General features: G+C 38.9%; 1 protein-coding gene across 5 annotated transcripts in view; it reads right to left on the reverse strand.

The window, feature by feature from the left end:
• Positions 1-12,189: 12,189 nt before the first annotated feature.
• GLRB (glycine receptor beta) overlaps positions 12,190-21,596 on the reverse strand; it is a 69,369-nt gene continuing 59,962 nt past the window's right edge. For all 5 annotated transcript variants that reach the window (XM_067737094.1, XM_067737092.1, XM_067737093.1 and 2 more), the window contains 2 exons: positions 21,232-21,524; positions 12,190-14,639 (listed from right to left, as the gene is read on the reverse strand). In XM_067737094.1, coding sequence (XP_067593195.1) covers positions 14,343-14,639; positions 21,232-21,524 — 590 coding nt within the window. In that variant the 3' untranslated portion in view covers positions 12,190-14,342. The remainder of the gene's footprint in view (positions 14,640-21,231; positions 21,525-21,596) is intronic.

Consider the following 21,596-nt stretch of genomic DNA (forward strand, 5'->3'; position numbering starts at 1 on the left):
AGGGAACAGGCAGGAAGAGTTCCTGACTGGAGGAGGGACGGGAGATGGGAGGTGGCAGAGCTGAAGGATCGTCAGCGATGAGAGGCGGAGGGCAAGCTGCAATGTCACTCACGCCTGACGTTGATGGAACTCACGTTCCCACCTTTAAAAGTTCGCAAGTCGAAGGTTCGTACGTAGGGGACTTGCTGTATAGGACAAGGAAGAAGAGCTTGACAATGAATGAAGCTTCTGGACTAAGTTGCCAAGCACATGCTTCCCTGCCCAGAGCCCAAAGTCATCCCCTTGGGGTTGGGGAGGGTACCCTCAGAGGCCCAAGGCTGAAAGTGGGAGGATATAAAGACACTGAGCTAGGAAAACCAAGCGAGGGATGGGACTGCAGCCTGGAAACTGGCTGGGTGGATGAGTCTGTGGCCTCATTGCCTTTGAAGACATCATCACTGGGATAGAGGTTACATGTGAATGGGACACAGGGATGATTTTCCTGAGGGGTGTAAATGAAGTCTGCCTTTGGCCAAGTTTAAATTGGCCACGATGACCGACCGGGAACTGTGGAATCCCCTGAGCTCTCCTCAGTAGTACACGTTAAGCAAGATAAAATCCCAGACGGGCAATGACCGATCACTGCTCTGATTAAGGAACCAGTTAAAGGGTTATTGTGTTTGTCACAATCCTGTCCAGCCAGTATGTCAGGCAGGAACAAAAGGTGAACAGTAGCTGATTAAGGGTTAAATGTGGTGAATCCTCTGATTCGTTCAGTTTACTTGATATGTAAAGCAAGATCATCCTTTTCATTCAGGACTCCTGTTGGCTTCTAATCACAAGGTCAACAGAAAGAAATCGAAATTTTTTAGGGGGGGATTTTTAAAAAAAAATTTTATTGAAGTATAGTTGATTTACAACATCACGTAAGTTTAAGCTGTAGAGCACAGCAACTCAGTTTTATATATACATATATATAGTCTTTTCAGATGATTTTCTCTTATAGGTTATTACAAAATATTGAACATAGCTCCCCATGCTGTATAGTAGGTCCTTGTTGGTTATCTGTTTTAAGGAACTCTGAATTTGAATTGGGCTCTGGGCCGAAAGGAGCACTGAAGTGTTAGAGTGCTGTCCCCCGCTGGGCCCTGAGGACTGAGCTGCTCACATTACCTTGGAGTTATCTGCAGCCCAAACAGACACAGACTAGACCTTTTGGCAAAATGTGAATCAGGCTCCCCAGATGAGGCCTCAGCAGGTTTTGGATCGGAGAACTTCCTAAAACCGCCGTTCATTCTCACCTGCTTGAAAGGAAAGTGTTGACTTGTTGCTGGATGCTAATCCAAACTCCCCCCACGGCAGGCAAGGTTCAAAAATCTAAGGCCAGAAATATCGATGACCACTGAGGTGACGTCATAGAAGAATCCTCACAGGGAGAGAAGTCTTCTCATAAAATGGAAGTGGGATTAGCAGATGCACACTATTATATATAGAAGGGCTACTCAAAAAGGTCCTACTGTAGAGCACAGGGAACTCTACTCAATATTTTGTAATAACCTATAAGGGAAAAGAATCTGAAAAAGAATGTGTGTGTGTGTGTGTGTGTGTGTATATATATATATATATATAACTGAATCACTTTGCTGTACAGCAGAAATTAACACAACATTGTAAATCAACTACACTTCAATAAAATTAACCTCTGCACACCAGTGGATTACCTCAAGTTACATTTGTAAACTTTTACTTTTAAATAAATTTTTATTTACAGAAGAGTAGCAAGGAAAATAGAGTTCCCTATACCTCCCCTGTAGCTTTCTCTCATGTGGACATAGAAAATAAACTCAGTATATGTATCAAAGCTAAAACAGCAACATTGGCACAGTATTGTAACTAAATTACAGCCTTCATTCTCTTTCCCCACATTTTTCGTCAATGTCCTTTTTCTGTTCCAAGATCTCGCCCAGGATACCACACTGCCTTTAGTTCTCATGTCTTTCCAGTTTCCCCCAAACCATGAGAGTTTCCTTGTTTTTTCACGACTTTGACACTTTCGAAGAAGACTGTCAAGTCTTTGGAGGAATGTCCCTCAGTTTGACTTTCTCTAATGTTTTATTATGATTAAGCCAGCGCTCAAGTTAGATTTTAAAATAACCCATATGACATAGGCAGTTCATAAGGGACACACCTGAGGCAAAGCAACACCAAAAAGATGGAAAAATCAACAAAGAGAAAGCGACATGACAAAGTTAACCTCAGGCAAAATAAAATGTAGAATTAATTAAAGTAGAAAGGCGTGAAATGGGACTAAACGGCACCGTCCACACAAACAAATGAAGTAATTCATCAGAAAATGCCAGTCTTGCATTCAAACGTGTGCAAACTTTATACATATGTGTGTGTGTGTCTGTATAATATATAGAGAGAGAAATATTCATAAAGCCTCAAAATATAGAGAGCCAAATCTAATAGAATTATGAAAAGAAAAGGACAAATTTTAAGCATTTTTCTCATAATGTTCGACAATCACATCTAGTAAAATAAGATATCAATAATAAAATAGATATCCCTAATGGTAGCCAAACATGCATGAATTTGGAGTCTAGAAGTCACACTCTTAAATAGTTTCAGGTTACAGAATAAATTAAAAATAAACTTAAAAGCATTTATAACTCTACTTCAACAAAAATGCATATAAAAATTTGTAGCATCCAGCAGTACTTAAAGAGGAATTTATAGCTTTAAATGTATTTGGAGAATATGAATGGTTGGAAAAACATGGACTAAGCATTTGAATCAAGAAGTTTAGGAAAGAACACCAAAATAAATCCAAAGAAAATAGAAGAAAGGCAACACTGAAGAGGAGAAATGAATGAAGTAGAATGCACACACATTAAATCAGAGTTGATCAATAAAAAAATAAACTGGCTCTTTGATAAGACTTACAAAATTGAAAACCTCTGTAAGTGTGATTAAGAAAAGGGAAATCACAGGAGCAGCTAAGCCCACGCGCCACAACTACTGAGCCTGCGCTCTACAGCCTGCGAGCCACAACTACTGAAGCCCTCACATCTAGAGCCCGTGCTCTGCAGCAAGAGAAGCCTCCACAATGAGAAGCCAGCGCACCTCAACGAAGAGTAGCCCCTGCTCTGCGCAACAAGAGAAAGCCCGCACGCAGCAATGAAGACCCAACGCAGCCGAAAATTAATTAATTTATTAATTTAAAAAGAAAGTGGTATGGATTATAACAGAGAGTTTAGATGTTCCAAGACATTATTTCATGGATAATTGTCAATAATTTAAAAACCATAAAAAATTGATAATTTCCTAGAGAGAAATGTTATCGAAATTCATCTAAGAAGGAAAGAGTCTGCATAGAACATTATGTACTTCTTTTTAATGTGCTCAGAATAATAAATGTCCCTAAATCTACCCTCAATAACAGAAGGATGGATCTGTTTTATAGGAGTTTTAGAAAACTCAAAGAACCATTAACTCCAGGCTTACTTAATTTCTTCCAGAGTCCAGAAAGAAGTAGGAAGATACACAACTCATTTTATGAGACGAATGTAACCCTGATGCAGAAACAGAATATGGATGACATGAGAACATGCTATTATTGGCCAATCTCACTTATAAATACAGACATAACAATTTACATAACTCGAAAAACTATACTAAAACTAAAAGGAATGTACCAAAATGAATACATCACAGGCAAAACCAGTTTATCCCAGGAATTATTTCAAGTTAGAAAATCTTTTAACACAGTAACTATGTTACAGTTTATAAGAGAAAAACAATATCATGTCAATAGCTGCAAATTGAGACAATGAGTTTCTTCAGCATTTTAGCTTGGCAAAATTTCTGCATGTTAAATTCTGATTACACCACTTGTTGAATGGAGGATGGGAAATGAGTTCTTTCTTACAATCTTGGCAGAAGTGTAAATTGATACTGGTACTGTAGAAAAATTTTGCGTTATCAATTAATTTTTTAATTGCACAGGGGTTCTATCTGTAGTTATCTACTATACAGAGTCAGTCTCCCATAAATACTAGAATATATACACAAGAATGTTTATTTCAGCATTGCTTGAAATAATGAAAAATTTGAAACAATATAAATATTCTTTATTAAATAAAATGTGACACATGCATATGATGAAATAATCTGGATATCTATGTGAATAGCTCTCAAAAACCCTAATGTGAATGACACACATGGCATTAATGTAAATTTAAAAACACTAATATTTGTACATTTTTTTCTTTAAAATATTATTAAATTTTTGGGGAAAGTACAAACAAACTGATAATCACGGTTGCCTCAAGGTATAACTGCAGAGAAACAAGATAAAGACTTGGAGGTGATGACAATTTCAAGTTTATCTTTAAGGTTTAATATTTTTTAAAAAAAGACAAAGTTATATATTACTTAATAGATAAAAAGAATAAAACTTCAATCAAATATGTCAGAAAGTTAAAGTGATTTAATTCTCAGTGTTGGAATATAGGTAATTATTATATTTCCTTCACCATTTTTCTGGCTTTTATAGACTCCCGCCCCTGTCTCTCTCCTCTCTCTCTCTCTCTCAATCTGTCTCTCTCGTAGATACACACACACACACACACACACACACACACTTAAAAGCATAACATAGGAAGATAGTTCAAGCTCAGAAGAAAAGAGTTTTACATAGTACAATGTTGTGAATGTTTGTTACCCCCTAAATTCATACGTTGAAATGTTGACACCCTGATCCCAATGGGATGGTATTTGGAGATGGAGGTTTGGGGAGGTCATTAGATCATGAGGGTGGAGCCCTCCTGAATGGGATTTGTGCCTTTATACACGAGAATGAGCTGGCCAGCTCTTTTCCTGCCATGCGAGGATGCCGCCAGAAGACGTCTCTCTGTAAACCAGGAAGAGGTCCTCACCAAGGACCCGACCACACTGGCACCCTGATCTTGGACCACCAGCCTCCAGAACTGTGAGCAATAAATGTCTGCCGTCTAAGCCACCCAGTCTGCGGCAATTTGCGAAAGCAGCTCAGGCCAGCTAAGACACATAGGTAGAGAAATAATCTGGGAGCATAATTAGAGAGCAAGAAAAATGCTAATTCGGGTCCCACATCCCTAGATGGCGACGGAAAATAAACAGGGGCCACTTGAAACATACACGGTTTGAGATCTAGTTCACGATGTGAGAGCTAAATTAAACAGTTCTCTGGAGCATTCTGACTAAGGTCAGGAGAGGCAGGAAAAGGAATAAAACGCTAAGGTTTTGTTTATAAGGATGGAGACCCCAGAAGTCAGAGAGGGAACGAGAGGAGGGCCGCTCCTGGGGAGGGAAGAGTGACAAGACCAGAGTAGCTGAGGTGCAGGCTGCGAACAGGCCGACGGTTCTCAGGTACTAAGATGGTACATCCCCACGAGATGGGGTATTCTGCACGCGCCAGTATGCCCTGGAGGACAGGCGTGACCTGGCGTGTGTGAAAGCTGTCAGATTCAGCCTAAACTACGTGTGAATCCAAAAGAACGAGACCAAGTGAGCAGGGACGCACCTGGGGGTGTTTCCTTCCAGGACCGTTTGGCAAGTAGAAAAGAGGAGCTCTTCTCCATGTCTAGAAGGATGGGGCGGGGGAGGGGATGTGCGCTTTCTGAGGCGGGGCAGAGCGGACCTGGCCTATATACAAGAATGGGAGTGGTTTCCAATGATTGCTTGTAAATAAATAAATGGAACAGTCCGCTGAGGCTAAGATTTTTTCCGTGCGCCGTCTGGTTCATATCAATTAGCACACACTTCTTTGACCCTTAAATAGGCATTCCCTCCAGAGCTCCTAGTGTAACCTTCTTGTGAGACTGTCCCAGACATACATAAAATAGGTTACCCTGCAGGACTTCCAAAAGGGCAAAAACGTAGTATGTCTTAGTCGCAGATAAAACACCAGTTAATGTTACATACTCTATGTATCCATATACATGTACAGATATGTATATACATATACAAATATAGACCCGTATTTACCTAAACCTATTCACACACACATACATACACACATTCATATACATATACACACATATATATACACATTCATATATATATATATATGTACTTTTTAAAATCTAATATCTTCCCAGTATTATACTTAGGTTTTAAGAACAATGTTTCTTTAATAAATGGATAACTATTGTTACTATAATATAAAATATATTGCCTTAAGGAGAGTTAAATATGGTTTTATTACTTAGAGGTTGACCTCATACATTTTTAGTATGAATTCAGAATGCAATACATTTCCATTTATACAGAATTGGGTTAACTGGATATTTTGATTAATTGAGAATAACCATTATGTTCAGTAGTTGGATTACCAATCTTCAGAGAATGAGAATACAATAAACTATTTTAACATGACAATTCTATCGAACACAATTTAGTGTTTTCTCTCTGTTTCAGGAAGAATTTCACAATCATGCAGTTTGCCAGGATGACCATTATGAGCATTAAATATCTTTTGTTAGTACCATACACGCATGAGATATAAGAGATCCTACAATACGTGCATCAGTACCATACACGCACGAGTTAATATGATCTTGATTTGTCATGTTTAATACACCTAGGAAATTCTTTTCCTTATGTTTTTTTTTTTTTTTTAATTCTGGAGTATTCTCATTTATTTTTCTTTTTAAAGGATAAATGTAAAATATGACCCTTAACTAAGTGTATTCTGAATTTGGGGCATTCCATTGCCCACAACCTAATTCTTAAACTTCGGAACTCCAAGTAAATAATCTAAGGACTCCTTAACACACTCCAAGAATATTTTAATATGCAATTGATAGTTTCTGCTATTGTTCCTTAAATTATTTTATATTCAAAATTGTGTATAGCTGATTCACTTTGTTATTAAGCAGAAACTAACACACCATTGTAAAGCAATTACACTTCAATAAAGACGTTAAAAAAAAAAAATGAGGGTTTCCCTGGTGGCGCAGTGGTTGAGAGTCCGCCTGCCGATGCAGGGGACACGGGTTTGTGCCCCGGTCCGGGAGGATCCCACATGCCGCGGAGCAGCTGGGCCGGTGGGCCATGGCCGCTGAGCCTGCGCGTCCGGAGCCTGTGCTCCGCAACGGGAGAGGCCACGGCAGTGAGAGGCCCGCGTACCACAAAAAAAAAAAAAAAAAAAAATGAGCTCAATGATTATGGATGTCAGTGCATTTTTTATTTGAAAGACAAACTTCATTAAAAGTAGTTTTAGCATTTTATTTATGATTAAAGTTTTATGTTTTAGTGGAATATTTGTATATAAATGTTTTCAACAAATTACCAAATCAGTGACAATTTATGGAACATGAAGAGCTGAATTAATAAATTCATTTGAAGAGAAAAAAAAGTAGTTTTAGTGCTAGAAATAGTGCAGTACTAAGGGATAAAAGGACATAATAAGAACCCCAATTTATTGCACAATTACTATGTGCTGGAACTCTGCTGAGCACTTTACTTAATACATTAAATCCTCACAATAATGTTATGAGGTGGTCATTATTACCATGTTCTTTTTGTTTGTTTTTTTGGTTTTTTTGGTTTTTGGGGTTTTTTGCGGTACGCGGGCCTCTCACTGTTGTGGCCTCTCCCGTTGCAGAGCACAGGCTCCGGACACGCAGGCTCAGCAGCCATGGCTCACGGGCCCCGCCGCTCCGCGGCATGTGGGATCTTCCCAGACCGGGACACGAAACCGTGTCCCCTGCATCGACAGGCGGACTCTCAACAACTGCGCCACCAGGGAAACCCCATTACCGTTTTTCATAATTGGGGAAACTGAGGCTCAGGATGTTAAAAAAAAATTTGCCAAGATTTACCGTAGTAAATGGGACTCTAGCCTAGACTATGTATTTGAAAATCCTTGCTTGTAACAACTATAAAAGATAGACTTACATGTTGTAATCTGTAATTCTTAGATTATTTTTACTCCCTCTTCAGGAATAAGGTAATTGAGAAAACCGTTCTTTGACAAGGTTTGCAGGGTTGTGAAAAGCAAACCCAGAACTCTAACTAAACTATAACTATAACGTATTCTTATTCCTTCCAGCCCAAGTCTTTCTACCCTCTCCTGTTCCCTCTGTGTCTACATACTGGATTGGCTTCTGACTTAGCGTAGCTCCTGGGATTATTTCTGTAGGAGGCACCTCCCATGTATATGCCTTAAGAAATTTCACATTTTTATTGGGACGTTTGAAATTTGAAAGCTTCCAAGATGTCAGTGGACCGATTGGAAACTCCAGAGATTTTTGAATGAAAGGGCTTTTGAGTATACAAAGGAATAAACCAGAGAAGGGCAGCTGTGTTTAGAAAGAGGCTTTATAACAGTCCAAGGCAGAATTTATTAGGTATTCCCTCTAATGGGTTCCATAAAATATTCTCTCAGTTAATAAGTGAAAGATCATCTTTGTAGCTGAGAAGCCTGCAGATTCTGACTCAGATTTATTAAAAATGCTGAAGCTCGTTAGTAAGTCAGCAGATATGATGCTGCTATGGTGCGCCGAATTCTTGTCCTCCGCAGGTTTCTAAAAGCTTTACGGCACGAGGTCGTGGTCCTTGAAGAAGAGCAGCTAGAGTGTTTACTATTGCTAAATGCCATGTTCCTGCTGCTACGTGGCCAGCTCCATCCCTTGAGAACAGACGGTAAAGTCAGCCGAGCTTTTCAAAAGCTAAAATCCTTTGCCTCATCATCTAGTTTACCATCTCATAAAATAGGGTTTCTCTTGCACGTCAGCAGTGGCTTAGGGGCAAGGCAATGCTAATTGACTAATAAAATCCCTATTTGATGTGGTAATTGCTGCATTCTTGCTAAATCACGGAGCCCAGGAGGTGACTCCTGGTCACCTCACTGTGCATAATATTAATTGAACTGCCATTGCCTCGGGCTGCAAACTGAGATTTACTGAAAATTCTTTCCAGTTATAGGATCAAGATCAGATGGGAGTTTTAGTTAAGAAACAAACACCAGGTAAAGCGCCTTCCATCGTCAGCTGTGGAAAATCTGCTTTTTCCTCTTCATTATTTCCTCAGCAATGTTAACTAGGAAATAAAATTCAAAGAGCACTTTAACTTTCTTTATGGCAATGTTTCTCCACTTTACAATTCATAACTTTTCTTTTCATTAATGTCTAGCTTCAAAATTCTATGATCTATAGTAAAATGGCCTTTATTTAACTACAGTAAAGTATACTTTACTTAATTTTCTTTAAGACGAGTCTTTTCCTTTCAAATCACTGATTTTCTTCCTTCCCTTATGCTTTTTAATGACATGCGTTATGTATTCTGATTTGCATTATAGAGAATTGTATAATTAGCATACTTTTCCTTCTCACACTATTGACTATCATTTAAGAGAGCTTCCACTCTTAAATGTTTTCTTCATCTTCACGGTTTTGGGCTGACACAAGACCCTCAAAATATCAAGTACTCAAGAAGCATTTACTGATTTACATTTTTGTTGTTGTTATTTAGTATTCTACTCTGGGAGGATTTAGAAAGACCTGTTTTGGGTGTGATACACGAGATTTGGAAACTGTAAAAATACTTATAACAGTGAAAATGCACTTATTGTTTGGAGTACAGAAATTCCAACTGGAACAAAATTCACGAGTTTTCTCATTGTTCTTGCTGGTTAAGGACAAAATTTTATAATACATATGTAGGGCTTCACTGGTATCGCAGTGGTTAAGAATCCACCTGACAATGCAGGGGACACGGGTTCGAGTCCTGGTCCGGGAAGATCCCACGTGCTGCGGAGCAACTAAGGCCGTGCACCACAGCTACTGAGCCCGCGCTCTAGAGCCCACGAGCCACATCTACTGAAACCCACGCGCCTAGAGCCCGTGCTCCGCAACGAAGAGTAGCCCCCGCTCTCTGCAACTAGAGAAAGCCTGCGCAAAGCAACAAAGACCCAACACAGCCAAAAATAAATAAATTAATTTAAAAAAATACCTATGTATATATGTGTGTGTATGTATGTGGAGAAAATGCAAAATGTATTAAAATACAAAATATCAAGTTTATGCATATGTGTATATAAACACCCTAAGATTATAACCACCCTTGAATATGGCATCTATATTATCCTTTCATATCAATCACAAGAAAGTCGGTAAAGCATGTTTACTCCATTGATGCTTCCAATGCTTTGAAATAACTGGACCCTAACCTCTTAAAATGTTACGACCAGCTTCATAAAAAAAGGTTGGGGGGAATTAGTGAATGCTAGATTATTGATAGGTTGTGTAAACATATGCACTTCATTTGAAAATATAATTGGAATAAATCTGCTTTTCCAAAACAAGATAATAAAATTTTAACAAGAAATCCTTATTAAAGGTTATAAAAAAAGATTTCAAACTATTGCTCATCTTAGACCTGGTACTTTAAATTTTTGTATCCAGCTATTTATGTAAACTGAAATTTTCCATGATATAGATGATGATAAATTGAATGGTTTTTAAAGTAGCTTAATTTGAACACGGCATGTGCAATGGGAAATATTTTTAATTTTATTATTCAGTAGAGACGAAACTGTATAACTGACACACGCTTAATGTTGAATAAAATCATATCAGTTAACATGAGTATGGGAAGACAAACCATCCAAGACTGACCCACTTAAAAGAAATAATGAGACGTAAAATTAAACACTAACCTAAAAGGAAAGGTACCTCGCTGAACTTAGCAATCCTGTCACTGCTAAGTGTGATAAGCAAAGGTCGGCTTCAGTTTGGTTGGAGTTTGAGATGTGAGCAATGTGAGAAACAGCTACAAGATAAGTTAAACTTTAACAAGGAGAACTTTATATGTCAGAGGGAGGACTTTTTTCCTTAGTTCGTTGGGCAATACAAAGCTCTAAAGATGTTTGAGCAGAACGCCGTGATCTCAGCTTTATTTTAAAGAAGTTAATGTCATGACAAGTAAATAAAGGATGGGATACTGGATTACATCCTGAACCAAAACAAACAAACAAGAAAAGGTGGGACAACTGGCAAATCTGAATAAGGCCTCTAGATTATAGTAATTTATCAATGTCAATTTCTTGATGCGGGTACCTGGTACTACTGTGGTTATGAAAGGATGTTCCTTGTTTAGGAAACATACATTGAAGTGTGTAAATACAAAGGGTCTTCATCATCTCTGCAACTGTATTTTAAATGTTTCAGAAAAAAAGTGTCTCATGTGAGGACACACACAGTGGGAGAGGGAAAATAAACCTAGTGTGATGAAGTACTAACCTTTGGGGCACTGGCATGAATGGCGTACAGGAATTCTTTGTAATAGTTTTGCACGTTTTTCTGGAAGTCTGAAACAAGGTAAAAAAAGTTTTTAAAAAAGAAAAGTAATACGTACACTACATACAACAGGTTAAGAGATGACCAGGCTGTGAGAGTCTGCACACAGCATCTTGACAATCTAAAGACATTACCAGAATTTAAGATGTAGACATCTTTCAACTCAGCAACTCCACGTCTGGCATCCACTTCACGGAAATATACGCATGTGTGCACAAAAATATTTAGTACAATGCTATTTTGTATTAGAAAAGAAAAACAATCAAAATTCATGTTTAAAAAGAAGCTAAATTCAGACACATTCATGCTATGGAATAATAGGAGGCAAAAGATTTATCAGCATACAATAGATCCTCACATAGAAAGAGCTCCAAAATATAGGAGATGAAAAACAAATCGCAAAACCATACATATGGTAAAATCTCATTTACGTTAAATCCCGTTACGTTATCTTTTATATTTAAAAGGTAGATAGAGGTTGTAGATGCCTAGAGGTCACTGTGGTGACCTCTGGGAAAAGAGAAAGGTTTGAAGATAGAAGGTTATGACAACGTTAAGGGCTTACGTATTTTAGACACACCTGTTTTTCTAATACGTCGAGATATTCACGTATTACTTATGCCATTACAAAATAAACATCACAAAGTAAGTTTGTAGACTGCTGTAATTGTCTGATGCATGGGAAAGGGAAACTGAATTAGGGTGGTGTCCGCAGAAATGGAGAAGCAGTGGTTGGTGTAAGGGGGGAAATTTTGGGACTTGGAACTTGACAGGGTATACCGTGTGACAAAGGAAGGCAGATGGCCCACGGGGGACTGGAATAGTGATGGCTTTACTGGAAACAGAAAGTAAGAGAAGCGGCTGATTTGTAAGGAGAAGATCTTTTTTATTTTGGAAACATGGAATTTGCGATACTGACATCCAGGTAAATATACTGCAAGTTTCCTAGAAAGACATAATATGTAAAGTACACAGATCAGAACTACCCTGGGGTTAAGTGACTAAATTCTCAAGATAACAATAGAAAGCAACCGTTAGTGGACACCAATTGTAGTACCTTATGATCATTGCGTAATGTTCCATTTGTAGTTATACATACACACTTAATCCGGGGATAGCTAGTTATATATATTTGGGTATTAAAATGGATATTAAGAGGCTACAATATTGTATTACAGAAAGGAATTCATTCACATTATTTTCAAGAAATAAATTCTTATGGAATGAGAACTGTCTTCCATTTCACACATTTCCCACTTAAAACTCTATATCTAAATCAAACTCCCTAAAATGAATGAAATTGGCAAGAATGAAGAACAGAGATCACAAGCAAATATAATTATTATAACTACAAATTTAAATGGTCTAAGTATTATCCAAGACGCTTTTTCCTCTCAGCGCTTAAGATGTTATTGTCCGGGTCCTAGCAGGATGTTGAAGTCCATCAACAGGGCGACTTGTGGCATTTTTAAAGTGACTCAGGTGACTGTGCTTTTGCAACTAGAGGGTGCTGAAGGACCACAGAGGACTAGATATATCTCGTCTTTTAAAGATTCAGTAATCAGTGACTCTTACAAATTAAAGTCTTCAATAAAATAACATTGAATTATAGATGCAATTTGCATAAACAATATGTAAACACATTTTATTATTGAATTGACAATCCAAACCCTCAGCTGCTGCAAACTCTCCAAATAATGTAAATACACTTATTTGGTCTTATGTTTATGTTACATGGATTAGTCCTAGTATCAGCTATGGAGAAATAAGAAGGTACATTGGCTCTGATATTACTAGGGAATACAAGTCTTATAGACCAGAAAGTACCTATTTTGCAAGTTGGAATAAGACCAAAGCAATTAATCCAAGTAGCCTGGACTTTTAGCAAGAAAGAAGATACAAATGGAGGTGAGATCTAACTAAGTAATCGTTTACTTAACCTTTAAATGTCTTGTAACAAAATCAAACACTATTCAAATAAGAACAAAAGAAATTCAGGAAAAAAATTTAATTTTACTTTAAAAGATGTGAGCATTTTAATAAAATAAAGAAGTTAAAATCCTCTAATGATTATGGATTTTTCTTCCCAACTCGTTACTTCTAGTAATAAGGTATTTTCCTCTTGGTTTCTTACAAATGGTACGAAATCACATATTCATTGCTATATTCCAATTCAAAATATTTATGACTCTTTTTAAGGCACAATGATTTTGTATACTCTGTATCAACAAAATAAAATCCATGAAAATATATCTAGGTTTTAAAGTGGACTAAATAGAATTTCTTTTATCAGAAATATTTAATCAATATATCTCCTTTTATTTTTATTTTATGAGAAACCAGAATTCAGCACGAATTTAGGTAAATCTAGATTTCCCTTTGTTTCAAAAATGCTCACTGGGCTTCATTATCTGGCATTTGACAACACAGGCACACTTTAAAATGAGCTGCTTTTGCAAATTAGGAATTTGTTTGAACTTTATTTCTCCACAGAGCTCATGTAGTTAGAGTTGATATACTTCTACTTATAAAGTTATACCATATGTAATATACTTTTGCTTTATCTATGATAATACCATCTAAAATTGTACAAGAATAAGATGGCTTTCTCCGAAAGTTACAAGGAAAGGGATCTGAAACACTACGTACATTGCGATGATGACAAAACAGGGTTCAGAGTGCACCCCATTTTATTATCAGAATTATCGGAATATTTGCAATTTACACTAACTGGAGAGAAATGTTCGGATTCTATTTTACGTAGTACGCTTATCCTCCATTTATTCCTAAAGCAATTATGTTTGCTTTACATAAATACATCATGATTAGAGCACAGACGTAACAAGATCATGCTGCCATTCCACATGATGAAGGCGCCATATTTGTATTACACTCCAATGGCATCCAAAATGCAATATATTGCTATGAAAATGCAAGGAATGTTCACAGATTGGCATTAATGAACGAGGTTGTTCACAATGCAATGGGACTTGACTTTATACGAATGGAAAAGGTTTATCATAAATATATAGACCAGTAGATAATGTTGAAAAATAAGAAGCAGAAAGGAAACAACGCTCTTGCATAAAGATCGATCCTCTTCGCTGCCGTCGGAATAACGGGTTTGGCAGGAGGCGGCTTCTTGTTATTCTTGGCCTGGGATTTCCCAAGTCCGTTGTTGACCTCAATGGGTTTTCCATAGCAGTCATAATTGGACAATTCAAAATCTCTCGGTAAGCTTCCCACGATGCTGAAGTCGTTAGATCTCAGATCAGACTTGGACGTACAAACCTTTTTGCATCGGGTCTCTCCAACCTGAGAATAAAAATTAAAGACAGGATATTTAGAATTTTTCTATTTATAAAACGTCTTCAAAAAGATATTTTAAAAATCTGATGGTTTATTCAGTTGACTATTATGTCTCTCTGTCAAACAGAAATAATAGTCAACTGATTAAACCACGGAATTACCTGAACATTTAGGGCTCTAAAATGTTGCCTATACAACAAGGCTTATGTCATGGAATAAACTTTTGGTAGGTTATTTTATGTTAAGGGATCAAGGCACAAATCATCCTTTATCTTAGGTGCTCCCAGGCTTGTGAGAGTTCTCAGTTGAAAGACTGACCAATAAATGAAAATCCAACATTTAACCATGACACAGATCATATTAGCAGAACATACAGAATACAAACGTCTTCTGGTACCTCTGATTTCCCCAGGGATCCTATTGCCAAATTGGGTTGTTTATAAAAGACTGAGGCATTTATCCTTGCAATGAGACAGACTGTGTCTCTAAACCACACTCACAAGTAAGAACTAAAAATGGTCACAATGATCGTGAACCAAAGATTGACCAACGAAAGGCATTCCTCACTTGCCGCCTGAAGATGAATTAGCCAGAGAATCCAAACTCAGAAAATCCAATGAAACTGTGGCTATTTCAGCCAGATCATATGCTACAGAGACTGTTCAGTTGATCATCTCTGAAGTACTACATTTGACTCAATTCCCTACAATATACAGAATAATTATTTCACACTGAACTCTCTCTGGCCGTCAGAAAAGCTCGTGGAAAAGACAGAGGCTGACCAGTGGCTTAAGGAAAGGCCACAGAAGGGGGAGCCCATGATTCCACTGCTTCATCTTTCACTGTTCTTACTCCCGACCTTTGGGATTCACCTTGGGAATCTTCACTAAAATATTTACTGTTTTCCCGAAAAAGGAAACCATGCCATTGTACACTATTAGCACACTCTAGTTTTTGCCTTAGTTACAATAATACATTGACTACTTATGTGGATTCTATTCACATTTACTAGATTATGGCTGGGTAAAAATGATGCTTAATGTAAGACATAAAACAAATCATTCCCCAGCAGCCCTTCAGGTACCAGGACGGTATCCTTTATCCGAACAAACACTGAGGCATAATTTCTGGGCAAAAGCCAGATGGCAGTGCTCAGAGGTGGATAGCAAAGGTAACCAACATACACTGAGTGAAAAAACAAATGAAAATGTGTCACCACATCCTCTGGCTTTATACATTTAGGTTGTTTCCTTTTTTTTTTTTTTTCAATTTTGAACAAGTGCTGGTAATGTTATTTTTTTAAGCTGATCTATGAATGTTGGCTTTATTATTATATCTTTATGCCACATAGATATTTGTACAATCCTGTTGGGTAAGAACTTTCGAAAAAGATGTTTATGTAAATATAATTGTACAAAAGTACACAAGAAAATGTTGATAAGTAGGAATGGGGACTGAGGCACTGGAATTTCATCCTTTCTGAATGTCTTATAGGTTAAAAAAATGTGAATCACCAACATATTACAATATTTAGAAAGTGTCGATTTAGTTCCGTCCTGGTTTGACGGGACTTGGAGCTAAAGGAGGCCAGCTGGAAGAAAGAGGATTACCGTTCCCCGTTTTTTAACGTACAGTCCCAGCTTCCCCATGGTGAGGACCCATTTTGAGTGCAGCTTAAAGAGGAGCTATATCCTGACGGAGCTACCATTGGTCCGGGCTCTGGTCCACATCAATTTAACCCAGTGCCTAGGAAAATGTCTGGCAAAAAATAGGGACTGATCGATGGAATGAGACAGAACAAAGCTAGCAACGAGAATCTAAGTTATTTAAATGAGACTTTGGGAAATCGTTCATGTATATATTATATATATATATATCACGAATTGTGAAAACATATATTTAAAATTTACTTCCAGGCCTTTTATTTAAATTCCCCAATTTGAAATCTTAAAAGGTCACTTTCAGCAAGCAGTCTGTCACCTAAGCTCTGTCTCCACACACACATATACACACGTTCACACTCACATACCCTCCTGGTAAGTGTCCCAGACAGAAGACCGCATTTGAAGCTCTGGTTTTCCAGGACTGTTTGACGAATGGGTAAGTCTCAGTGTGTGTCTGCGAACTTGTGTAAAGACTAAATCACGACTTGATCGGAAGAGAAGTTGGGAATAGCCTCTCCATGTCAAACCTTTGTCCTATTCTCAGACTCTCAGAGCAGCATGCAAGCTCTGGGACTCCGTGGGTGTCCCAGGCTCTCTCTCACTTAGAATCCTCTGCTCCAAGAGCACTAACTGTGCTTTAGAATCACGTATCAAAACAAAGGAGGACTCTGGATTCTGACAGCAACTCAGAAAGCGTGACTCCTACCAGTTCTTTTTACTTTTGCACAAAGAAGGCCATACATATTTACTACAGAAATGCATTTACTCTGAACCGTATTTTATTCATGGCTTTAGGGGTAGTTTCAGTATCTATAAGTAACTGGACAAGTAGCCCAATTTATATGATATGATAACCTAAGTCATACATATTAACACTTCAAATTTTCTAGTGTTTTGTTTACATAAACACATTCTTAGATTCTGCCAGCAATTTTGTTCGTTTTTTGTTTGTTTGTTTGTTTTGCAGTACGCGGGCCTCTCACTGTTGTGGCCTCTCCCGTTATGGAGCACAGGCTCTGGACGCGCAGGCTCAGCGGCTATGGCTCACGGGCCCAGCCGCTCCGCGGCATGTGGGATCTTCCCGGACCGGGGCACGAACCCGCGTCCCCTGCATCGGCAGGCGGACTCTCAACCACTGCGCCACCAGGGAAGCCCTGCCAGCAATTTTAATCATTATATAATTGTACCTACACAGCTCATTCAAAATGTAGACATAGAATGTTACATTTATTCCAAGAGATTGTTTAAATATAGGAAATAGTTAAGAGAAGAGTAATTACTTCAATGTTGAAGTGATAACAGGAAAAATCACTCCAAAAACTTCAGTTTGGTTACACTAAATGCTTAATCATTTAGTTTATTGAACACTCTTCTATAAACGTATTTGCAGATTCTTATATTTGAAATGAGGGGTGTGTGTGTGTGTGTGTGTGTGTGTGTGTGTGTGTGTGTTGGTGAAGAGTAGGTCTACTGCAGAAGTAATTTTTAACGTCGTGTCAGAGCTGAATAAGCAATAAAATTAGGTTCCATACTGAGAAGTCCTCTAGTTGCTTAAACAGCTCATAATTCATTACCTCATTCGCTGGTCTCTTCTCCTGCTCATCAGAGACTTTACACAAACACAACTTTCTTTAGTTAATACTCTCCACACATCATTATCAAATCAAACATGTACATAAGAGTACAAAGAGTTTACAGTATAAATGCTATTTTAAACAATTATAATATCACATGCAGAGGGATTAAATGAGCTACTTAGAAGTAAGACAGTAACCCCACTCCACACATTCTTAAAAGTGACCTTGGTTCTGCAGATCTCCCATTTATACTTTCCCCATTTTTCCTCATATGAATATGTGTCTCATTTACTTTCATCATATAAACTTGTCACTTCTGAAAATTACTGGTAGCAAAAATGAGGTACTACGATAATGAGGCTGTCAAGGATAAAAAATGATGACGATAAGAACTTCCAAAGGCTTCAAACTGTAGCCTCTAAGATTTTCTTTGTGGTCCTTTCCAGCTTGAATCTGCACACAGGTAAAAGCGAATCACCCGAGGCAATATTTCTGGGCCAGAAGACTTAGGTGTGACTTCACGGTGGTAACAACAGAGAACTTACTAGAAAAATGAGCAGAGCCTCAGTGGTGACGTGTGGGCCTGTAACAGACCATCTAACATCTGTGTCGTCACAGTCCTAGAAGGATGGAGGAAAGGTACTCAAAGGAATAACAGCTGAAAACTTCTCCCATTTGGCAAGAAGCATGAGCCTGCATTTTTTTCTAACAAGCTGAACAAACCCCAAACTGGATGAACCCTAAAAAGAACACTCCAAAATACATAATTAAACTTCTGAACATTAAAGGCAAAAAAAAAAAAAAAAATCTTGAAAGCAGCCAGAGAAAAATGACATTTTACCTAAAGGAGAAAAACAGTGTGAATGAAGCAGAGTTCTTCTCAGAAGCCACAGAGTCCAGAAGGAATGGGCACAATACTTTTTAGGTGTCAAAGGAAAAGAACTTTCAAGGATCCTATTCCCAGTGAAGAGATCCTTTGGGAATGAACGGAAACCAAGACATTCCCAGATGAAGGAAACTAGGAGGATCTGTTACCAGCAGCGCTACCCAAAATAATGGATAAAGGCAATTCTCTAAAAGGAAAGAAACAATAAAAGATAGAACCTTGGAATATCAGAATGGAAGAAAGATCAAAGTAAACAAAAATAGGCGCAAATACAATAAACTTTTCTTCTCTCTCTGAGTTTTCCAAATTATGTGTGATGGTGAAACAAAAAGTGTAACACTTTCTAATTAGGTTCTAAGAAGTACTTACAATAATTTTGTCATGTGAAGAGGAAAGCAAAAGGTGTTAAAGGCAGGTAGCATTTCTACACATCACACAAAGTGGTAACAGAGTGACATCAGGAAACTGTGATAAAGTTATGTGTATATAATGGGACACCTGGAGCAGCCTCCAAGCAAGAGAGTGACATGCTTACAAACAATACAGGAAACTCAAAATGTCATTCTAGGAGCTGTTCAAGCAGTCCACGTGGAAGAAGGAGAAAGAAGAAAGAGATTAAAAATAGAACAAATAGGACACAAAATATACACCCTGAGAAAACCATGATTCAAAACGACACATGCACCGCAATGTTCATTGCAGCACTATTTACGATAGCCAGGTCATGGAAGCAAGCTAAGTGTCCATCGACAGATGAATGGATAAAGAAGATGTGGCACATATATACAATGGAGTAGTACTCAGCCATAACAAGGAACGAAACTGGGTCATTTGTAGAGACGTGGATGGACCCAGAGTCTGTCATACAGAGTGAAGTAAGTCAGAAAGAGAAAAACAAATATCGTATATTAATGCATATATGTGGAATCTAGAAAAATGGTAGAGATGAACCTACTTGCAGGGCAGGAATAAAGATGCAGACGTAGAGAATGGGCATGTGGACATGGGGGTTGGGGGATGAGTTGGGAGATTGAGATGGACGTATACACACTACCACGTGTAAAACAGATAACTAGTGGAAACCTGCTGTATAGCACAGCGAGCTCAGCTCAGTGCTCTGTGGTGACCTAGATGGGTGGGACAGGCGTGGAGAGGGGAGGCCCAAAAGGGAGAGGATATACGTACACATACAGCTGATTCACTTCGTTGTACAGCAGAAACTAACACAACATTGTAAAGCAACTATACCCCAATAAAAAATAATAATAAAATTAAAAAAAAATAGACTGAAGCCCTAAATATATCAATAAGTTCATTAAATTTAAATGATCTAAATATACAAATTAAAACGTGAGAGGGCTTCCCTGGTGGCGCGGTGGTTGAGAGTCCGCCTGCCGATGCAGGGGACGCGGGTTCGTGCCCCGGTCCGGGAAGATCCCACATGCCGCGGAGCGGCTGGGCCTGTGAGCCATGGCCGCTGACCCTGCGTGTCCACAGCCTGTGCTCCGCAATGGAAGAGGCCACAACAGTGAGAGGCCCGCGTACCACACACACAAAAAAAAACCAAAAAAATAAAAAAAGACCTGCAGACAGCATCACGTAAGAACAGTTTGCTTGCCTCTGTCTCTAAAACCGTGTCTAATGTTCTAGGTGTTGGTAGGAGTGGCAGTCAGCAAATGGACATGGTCTGGGGCCAGATGCAGGCAAGGTTTCCAAGGCTGTAGGATGGTCTGGACCTGTTAGTCTCTTGTGGAACTTACCATGCTACGTTCAGTGGAAATGGTCCCCTGGCCTAGGGTCTTCTCAACTAGAGGTCATCAAGTACAGGCATGCTGGAGTGAGTGGACCACTGTCCTCAATCCATGACGTGGTCTGTGGCTCCAGGATGTATCAGTACCTGAATCTAGAGGCACGGTCCGCTCTTCTTAGACCCATCACCAAGTGACAAGGCAAGGTCATGGGTTTTAACTGTTCAGTTCTTCTCTAGCTACTCACTGCGCTGGACAAATCCCAAGCCATGGGCATAGTTTCCCTATGATCCAGGCACCCAATAAAGAAGTAGCCTGCCTGACATGAGCATTGTGAAGCTCTCCAACTTGATGGGGAATGGGTGGGAGATTGACTCAAGAACGTGGGCCCCGTAAGCCTTCAGCCCCCTGGCCATTCGCAAAGGTTTGTCAAATGAGAAAGAGTAGGAAGGTCTGTCACTTGGGCAAGGCCTCCACATTCAGTGGTGACCATCAGAGCAAAGGAATTGAAGCATCCTTAAACTCCACGGAAAGTTCTCCAGTAATTTGATAAAGTGTTGATTTTTTTCTCGGTTACTATTGGACCTAAGTGTTTTCTATTCTTTTCCAAAAAGTAGGTTGTGCTTAGTCCCTTTGCATCTGTGAGAGAAAAACGAGTGAGAACCGATTCTACCAAACCTTTCAACCCGCAGAATGCACTTTGCTGGCCGACGTCGTCCTTACCTGTAAGGTGCTGATGTGAACAGGTGTGCCCGTGCCATTCACAGTGTTCTTCTTAGCTGCACTCCCCCCCTTCCCATCTGCTTGCTCAGCCTTGGCAATTCTGGCTTTTTCCGCTTCGACTCTCTTGGGGTTATTGAGCATCACCTGGACGACCGCGTACTCCACCAGGGACGCAAACCCGAAGAGCAGACACGCGATGAGCCACACGTCCAAAGCCTTCACGTAAGACACCTTGGGAAGTTCCGCAGCCAGGGTTGTGCACTCAGAGGCCAAGCTGAGCACTGAGAAGATGCCTGCAGGACAGAAACAGGAAGTCAAGTTGCTTTTACTCCCGTGAAATGTTCTACAATCACTGCTCTTTGATG

The sequence above is a fragment of the Pseudorca crassidens genome, chromosome 4, assembly GCF_039906515.1.
Source record: "Pseudorca crassidens isolate mPseCra1 chromosome 4, mPseCra1.hap1, whole genome shotgun sequence".
Classification (NCBI taxonomy): domain Eukaryota; kingdom Metazoa; phylum Chordata; class Mammalia; order Artiodactyla; family Delphinidae; genus Pseudorca; species Pseudorca crassidens.